Source organism: Leptodactylus fuscus, chromosome 9, assembly GCF_031893055.1.
Source record: "Leptodactylus fuscus isolate aLepFus1 chromosome 9, aLepFus1.hap2, whole genome shotgun sequence".
NCBI classification, from domain to species: Eukaryota; Metazoa; Chordata; class Amphibia; order Anura; family Leptodactylidae; genus Leptodactylus; species Leptodactylus fuscus.
Genome location: NC_134273.1, coordinates 57,753,458 through 57,761,657, shown reverse-complemented (window position 1 = coordinate 57,761,657; position 8,200 = coordinate 57,753,458). Strand labels below are relative to the sequence as shown.

At 42.0% G+C, this 8,200-nt stretch overlaps 1 protein-coding gene across 1 annotated transcript; it reads left to right on the top strand.

The window, feature by feature from the left end:
* Positions 1-438: 438 nt before the first annotated feature.
* Positions 439-7,221, top strand: EXTL2 (exostosin like glycosyltransferase 2). The gene is made up of 4 exons (XM_075287950.1): positions 439-488; positions 1,594-1,997; positions 5,160-5,230; positions 6,722-7,221. The coding sequence occupies exons 1-4, from the start codon at positions 484-486 to the stop codon at positions 7,211-7,213; spliced, it is 972 nt and encodes a 323-aa protein (XP_075144051.1). The 5' UTR covers positions 439-483; the 3' UTR covers positions 7,214-7,221.
* Positions 7,222-8,200: the final 979 nt, after the last annotated feature.

The window sequence follows — 8,200 nt, the reverse complement described above, 5'->3', positions numbered from 1 at the left end:
ATGAGAAGGTGTTTCCAAACTTTTGGTCTGTACTGTCAATAGGGAAACAGTGCCTCTGTATGCTGCCCTCTATGGGAAGCTCCCTTGAACATCATGCCTGACTTTCTCACAAGCCTTTGCTGCATTGATGCGGGATTTTGCCAAGTCAGTATCCCAGCTGTGGACAGCACCGTTTCGATCTGATTGGATATCATTTTTTGTATAGCAAAAACTATATACTTTTTTAATCTAACCACACGGGGGCAGTGTACTCATTCTGCAGCGGTGTTGATGTGCCAATATCCGTTACTATAAAATAAAACTTGATATGAATCTTATATTCTTCAATTATAATATGAAGATAATAAGGTATGACGTATAAGGTGGTTGTCATACAGTGTAAATGATTGCCATTGTAGATTTTATGCTTTTTCAATTTCTCATCTCATTCTCTAGTAAGGTGCCGATGATATCTTCTACAGCGAGAGGAACTCCTTCACAGACATGAGGTATAATTTTGGCTCTTATTCCTCCATTTCTGTACAGTACACTGAAGCTTCTTTATGGTTTAAGCATTTACATTTCTCAGTCTATATTGGAGATAACTTGAACATGTCTATCATTCATTGCTTGGGTTATGGTGCATAAGGGGTTAAACAAGGACCATTCATACATAATAGACATACCTGCAGCTTTGAGAGGAACAGTCATCTGGACATGTGTCTTGTAATAAATACTTGCCCTCACCATAAAACAACAATTCTCAAGCAAACTTTAACATGACAGAGCAAGTTATTTCCAATAAAGATTGCTAGATCTGTACATTATAGCATCACTACAAATGCAATGTGCAAACCATCTATACAGGGATACCTTTGTTAAGGGTGATAACATAATTGTCCATTGTGATCCCATATAGCTCCCATGTTTTCTTTTATGGCCAAAGATTTGTTGGTTTCCCGTAATGACAATGTTAGTCTTTGTTCACACTGTGTTTGTAGCATATGTCAGAGGAGTAAGTTGAGGACAATTTAGAGGCTATTTTCTGATATTGTGTATTATACAAGTCCTTTATTTACACAGTAATATATATATAAAGGACACAAAGATTTCCTAGCCACAACATAGTTTTTTTTATACTGATGACCTATGGGATAAGTCAACAATATCTGATCAGTGCGGGATCGAGGCCTTGACCCAGTACTGATCAGCTGATCTGTGTGACTCAGGGCACCAGAAGCTTCTGTTGATGGGGGTAGGAGAGGCTCTGCTCCTATTCATGTCCTAGACACAGAGTTGCAGCCCCTTCCACAATATCGGTGTCACCTGGATACTGCCTCTATTATTTGAATAGAAGCGGCGATGCTCCTGGCCCCATCCATATCAGAAGTTTCCAGAGGCAGCCAGATCAGCTGACATGTTAGAACCCCCACTGATCAGATGATAACTTTATTTATACAGCCCCATCATATTCCACAGCACTATACAATACAAATGGCCTATCCTTTCCTTTACTGTACCTGTATATTTTCTCTTTTCTTTATACAAAGTTTTGGACAATCCCCTTTAATTTCTTTACTGTAGCTATATATTTTTTCTGTTTTCTTGATGCAGATTTTTGGGAAAAGCATTGAGGATGAAGATGCTGCGTGTGTCTTGTGTTTTTCTTCTCTTTCTCCTCTTCCTCCTTGGTGCCCTTGCTGCATTACTCCCCTCTGCACATGAAGATCTAATGTTGGGTGTCCAGCGGAGACGCTACAGTCCTTCTCCCAAAGACTCTTTTACACTCATCATGCAGACCTATAACAGGACTGATTTGTTGCTTAAAATGCTGAACCATTACCAAGCTATGCCTCAGCTTCACGCTGTCATTGTGGTATGGAACAATATAGGACAGGATCCCCCCCAGGAATTGTGGGAGAGCTTAGGACCCCACCCTGTGCCCGTCATCTTCAAGAAACAGACTGTCAATCTTATGAGGAATAGACTGCAGAACTTTCCAGAGATAGAAACCACAGGTGAGTTATCTACAACCATAAAGCAGAACCTTTGTGGTCAAGGTAATATACCTCTAAGGGTAAGTTCACACAGAGATTTTTGGTCAGGATTTTGAGGCCGTAACCGCCTCAAAATCCTGACCAAAAAGACGGCTCCCATTGAAATGAATGGTAGCCGCTCAGGAGTTTTTTCTGGGAGCTGTTTCTTCCGGCTCCCGGAAAAAAGAAGCGAGATGCTGATTCTTCAGGCCGAGTCGCCTCGTGATTCGGCCTGAAGACACTCCCTCCTCCGGACTATGCCCATTCCTTGAGCCTAATCTGGAGTGGAGTACGCGGCTGGATGCCAGTGCAGTGCATCGGCTTTCAGTCGTGGCTACCTTGCTTTTGGACCGGAACCTGTGGCGGCCTCCGCCTCAGGTTCCGGTCCACAAAACCCTGTCTGAACTTACCCTGAGATAGAAGGTGTCTAGTGCATGGTGCGCCAAGTTTATTGCTGAGAAGTATAGAATAGGAGCAACTCATGTGTTACTAGACCACCATAATATCTAGAATGACAATACAATTCATTATTTATTTTCAGTTGCTTATTTAGCGCCAACATATTCTGCTAATGTGTACAGATATAAATGGAATACATGCATGCACTGCTTGTAGCTGTAAGGTTTGCAAACAGTAAATGGACGAGAGGCAAACAGATATCTGAATGTTTCATAAATATATTATGCAGTCAATGGGATCAGACAGGGACTTTAAAAATCTTTTATCTACTGGGCTGGAGAATAGATTGGGGCAAAGTTACTAATGCAGATGCAGCAGGTTTCTGGTGTGGTTTACACCAAAAACTTGTTTATATGACACAGCATTTATTAGGTGTATTAGACAGTTAATGGCAAAGAAGCGGAGCTGAAGATGTGACATTGTTCATCAAAAAGTACATCAAATGTTTGACTCATTTTATTGTCACATATTAAAGGGACACTCAGTTGATTTTTGACTCATTGTATTGTCTGAAGAACCATCCCCTGAATAGTAATAGCTGTCTATAGTGTCCTTCCTTATCCTGATTTCACCTTCTAAATATGGCACCTGATAGCTTTTTTTCTCTCGCATGGGTTGCTGTGTAATCAGGAAGTCTCTCCGCAGCTTGCAGATATTATTGAGCATTACCATGAGACCTCAGGATCATAAATGTACTTCCCCCTGTTCTTCTACACTGCCTCTTCTGTCAAAATGTCTCCTGTGCCTCTCACATAATCTAATCTAATCTAATCTTAAGGGAGTTGTTAAAACTACCGTTCTATAGTGTCCATTGCTATGAACACTAACACAATGAACACTAACACAATAAACATCTATCATAGATCAATGGGATTTGATTCACTGTCCATTAGTACCTATTAGGTGTGTGGAGACTTATACAGCCATAGTCCACTGCAAGTATAAGTATCTGCTGTATAAGTCTCCACTGCTGTATAAGTCTCCACACACCTAATAGGTGGTTTCTCCTTAAAGAGGAACATTAGCTCCATAATCTGGTCTCTCAGCCTCTCACTTCTATCAAGTTAGTTCTCTCTATGCTGTGCTGACGAGGTCCAACCAGACCGAAACGGCCCGTAGCTGAGAAATTGACTTGGTAAAAACCCCACATTATGCAGTAAAGGCTTCTGGGAAAGTCGGGCATGATGTTCAGGGTGCTTCCCATAGAGGGCAGCATAACAGAGGCACTGTCTCCCTATTTACATCTTGGGAGACAGATTTGCATATTCCTCCCATGTCCATTAGTGTTCATTTTCACCAAATCCTTCACATGTCCGTTATTGTAACAGATATAATAACACAGGGTGCAGGATTTTTGTTTCCATTTTTAAAAAATGTCCTTTTTTCTACGCATGTTCAGAAAGCAGAACAAAAAAAATAAATAAAAAAGTATAAGGATGAATTCACACAGGGTTTTTTGGAACGGATTTTGACGCGGGAATCCGCCTCAGAATCCAATCCAAAAAATGCCTCCCACGGCTAGCCACGACTGTTGTGGCATTCCGACAGTCGCGGCATTCCGCTCGAGATTGGGCTCAAATGAATGGTCCTAGTTAGGGGCAACACAGTGGCTGAGTGGTTAGCCTTGCAGCGCTGGAGTCCTGGGTTCAAATCCCACCAAGAACAACATCTGCAAGGAGTTTGTATGTTCTCCCCGTGTTTGCGTGGATTTCCTCCCATTCTACAAAAACATACTGGTAGGAAAAAAAATGTACATTGTGATCCCTATTTGGAGCTCACAATCTACATTAAAAAAATGAAAAAAGAATGGGCCTAGTTGGGAGGGAGTGTCGCACCGCGGAATCTGTGTTATCCACGGCAAGAAAGGGCAGAAGGCTCCCTTTGAAGTCAATGGGAGGCGTTTTTTGGGGGGTGGATTCCATAAAAAAACCTATTGTGTACTAACCCTAAAAACGCATGTTAATGTGTCCGCTTTTTTAACTGATCTATTAAATGGATCCATTTATTTTTTATTTTGTAACCGGACACTATCAGAATAGACATTCAACGGTAATGTGAGCGCCCCCAAGCATGCCCTACTGCTGACATAACTGCTTAAGGCCCCATTCCCTCAGAGTAACGCAGCGCTCAGTCTGACACGTAAACGTGTCAGAGTGAGCGCTTCAAAACAGAATCCCATTGACTTCAATGGGTTCCGCTTAATGCGCGTAACAGTGAAATCAATGTGTTAAAAAGCCTCCCTTTGATTTCAATGTGTAGCGCGCGTAAGATGCAACCCATTGAAGTCATTGGGATTCTGTTTTGAAGCGCTCACTCTGACACGTGTTTACATGTCAGAATGAGCGCCGCGTTACTCTGTGGGAATGGATGGTATGTCCTTACTGACGAGTGGGAAACAACCGCCAAGTGGTGAGCCTGCCCCAGAACATCTGCATTGGATTTAAGGATTTATTATAACATTTGCTGCTCTTTTTATTTCTTTGCAGAAACCTGACAGACGTTACCAATTTGACAACCCTTGCCAATAATTTCTCTTTGTGCCTAATAAAATAAAAGTCATCTAGTGTGAATATGCTCTGTAAAATAACAAAGCACACATTATCATGGGGGTTAATACTTTTCCTAAGCTCTGGACTTATCTGCAAGGCCTGGTATTAAATGCTTGTCATACATTCTGTTCCACAGCAGTGCTGATGATGGACGATGACACCCTGGTTAGTGCACACGACATCTCCTTTGCCTTCTCTGTCTGGCAGGTAATTATGACTTCTCTAATAACCTTGTACTTTGAATATTATACAACATGTAATAAAACAGTAACTACTGAGCAGACCGACCCTGACCATGTACACTGCCCGGAGATTGCTTACTTGAAATCTGACACAAGAATTTGAGCCATACTCATGCTTTGCTAAACCCATATTCACATCTAATTCAAATTCTGTCTCTACGGTGTCATTCATGCACATGTGACTGCTGAGGCCACTGATGTTGAAGTCTCTTAGTTGACAACCTTCTGGATGGCAAGGACTGGCTTGTCAGCACTGGGATGTGACATTTCATTTCATTATTTTCTATAGAATTTCTGGCTTAAGGGATCCTATCATTAAAACCTAATTTTTTCTCATAAACACGTCAGAATAGCCTTAAAGGGGCTCTATCAGCAAAATCATGCTGATAGAGCCCCACATATGCGTGAATAGCCTTTAAAAAGGCTATTCAGGCACTGCTAAAGTTATATTAAACTACCTCCCAGTTTTAAAATAATACCCTAAAAAACAATGTGATCTACTTATGCATCGTGCACGGTGGGCGGACATTCAGGGTGCGCCGTCTTCTTCATCCACTCTGATGTCCTCGGGTCCCGTCCTCCTCCGGCGCTCGCGAACTGACATTGATAAAAAAAATGGCCTGGGTGCATGCGCAGTAGCATGCGGCTTCTACTACGTCTACTGCGCATGCGCCCAGGCCATTTTTTTTTAATCAATGCCAGTTCGCAAGCGCCGGAGGAGGATGGCACCCGAGGACATCGGAGGAAGAGGAGGCGTGGATGAAGAAGACGGCGCACCCTGAATGCCCGCCCATCGTGCACGATGCGTAAGTAGATCACATTCTTTTTTACGGTATTATTTTAAAACTGGGGGGTAGTTTAATATAACTTTAGCGGTCATGAATAGCCTTTTTAAAGGCTATTCACGCATATGTGGGGCTCTATCAGCATGATTTTGCTGATAGAGCCCCTTTAAGAAAGGCTATTCTTCTCCTACCTTTAGTTGTCTTCTCCGCGCCGCCATTCGGTATAAATCCTAGTCTTCGCTGGTATGCAAATGAGTTATCTCGGAGCACTGGGGGCGGTCCTCAGTGCTCAAACAGCACTGGGGGCGTCCCCAATGTTGTGAGAGAACTCTCCAGCGCCGCCTCCATCTTCTTCAGGAACGTCCTCTTCACGCGTCTTCTTCCGGCGCAGGCTTCAAACTTCTAGGCTTCGGGCCTAGGGCAAAGCCTACTGCACATGTCCGCAGGCCACAAGAAAATGGCCGCTTACAATACTGATAGGATCCCTTTAGTTTTTTTTTTGTTTTGTTTTTATATATTTAAGAAAACCTCTTTGAATAAAGTTAGTGAATACATTCAGCCCTTCTACATATGTATCTGTGTATTGTTAATTTCTAAGGCTTTTATTAATCTTTTCTGCCCAATTATATATCGATTTTATTATTGTAACTATCTCCTCTTTTACTTTACAGCTATTCCCAAATCAAATTGTGGGCTTTGTACCAAGGAAGCACGTGGCCTCCCCATCAGGAATATTCAGCTATGGCAGTTTTGAATTACAGGCTCCAGACACTGGACCTGGTGACAAGTATTCAATGATACTCATCGGGGCAGCCTTTTACCATAAAGGTTACTTGAGACTATTCCAGGAACTGCCCCACTCAATCCATGAGATAATAGACCAGACACAGAATTGTGATGATATCGCCATGAATTTTTTGGTGGCAAATCATACAGGAATGTCATCTGGTGTACTGGTAAAGCCTATAGATATGAGAAATCTGGAGAAGGATGCTGGAAGTGGATACACTGGGATGTGGCATCGGTCAGAACATCTGTTACAAAGATCATATTGCCTTAACAAGTTAACTGACATTTATGGAAGGATGCCCTTGGTATACTCTAATATAATGATCTCACAGTTCGGGTTTCCGAACTATGCCAACCACAAACCTAAGCAATAGACTGGAATTCTAATATAAAGTATTCTGTATATAGTGACTAAATCTTATTTTTACATTTTCATTATAAAATAGAAAACCAAAAAAATTGTATTTTTTATTTTATGATTTTTTTTTATGAAATGGGAACATGCAGTGGAGTTTCTGATTTTGGCTCTGGCTAAAAAGAACTACAGAAAAATTATGTGTTCTGCAGTGGCCCCCAAACAGCATTATATACCCACAGTGGCCCCCACACAGCATTATGTGCTCTGTAGTGGCCCACACACAACATTGTATACTCCGCAGTGGCCCCCATACAGCAATATATGCTCTGCAGTGGCCCCCACATAGCATTATATGCTCCACAGTGGTCCCCACACAGCGTTATATGCTCCGCAGTGTGCCTGCCCTCTAGTGCTAACATCAGTCAATCACTGTAATAATACTTTTACAGTTGTTAAAATGAGGCCGAGTGTAGGAGAGCGTGGTTAATTCCACATATGCACCCTATACTCGGTCTCATTTTAACAACTGTAAAGGTATTATTACAGTAATTGGCTGATGTTAGCGCTAGAGGGTCCCTACAATGAGCACGTGAGCAAAAGAACCAAAACATAGGACAAGAAGGTTTGATCATGTTTTTTTGTTTTTTTTTAAATTATGTAGACGGTTGGGTGCTCATGTGGATGTTAGTTGACATGAACCACCTACATAACCTTGTTTCAGACCCAAGTAGGCATCTTCATGGCAGTAGTATCCCCCAGTGTCTTAGTGGCCTCTTACAGCAGGAAAATGAACCCTACTGCACTGAAAAGTCTCCTTAGGAATGGTTTGAGGAACATGACAGAGGTCAAGGTGATGACTTGGCCTCTAAAGTAAGATAATCTTTGAGATTTTCTGTAAAAACTAATCTGATTCATGGAGGCTGCAGCTAAAAAATGTTAAGAGGATCTGCCAATCTCTTGGTCCCAGATACTACAGGACACCTGGAGAGATCTTGGACCTCAA

Excerpts from the sequence above, each read along its gene's own strand:
- EXTL2 (XM_075287950.1), top strand. Across the intron at positions 1,998-5,159 it reads TCCAGAGATAGAAACCACAG|CAGTGCTGATGATGGACGAT; the intron begins GTGAGTTATCTA and ends TCTGTTCCACAG. Across the intron at positions 5,231-6,721 it reads TTGCCTTCTCTGTCTGGCAG|CTATTCCCAAATCAAATTGT; the intron begins GTAATTATGACT and ends TTTACTTTACAG.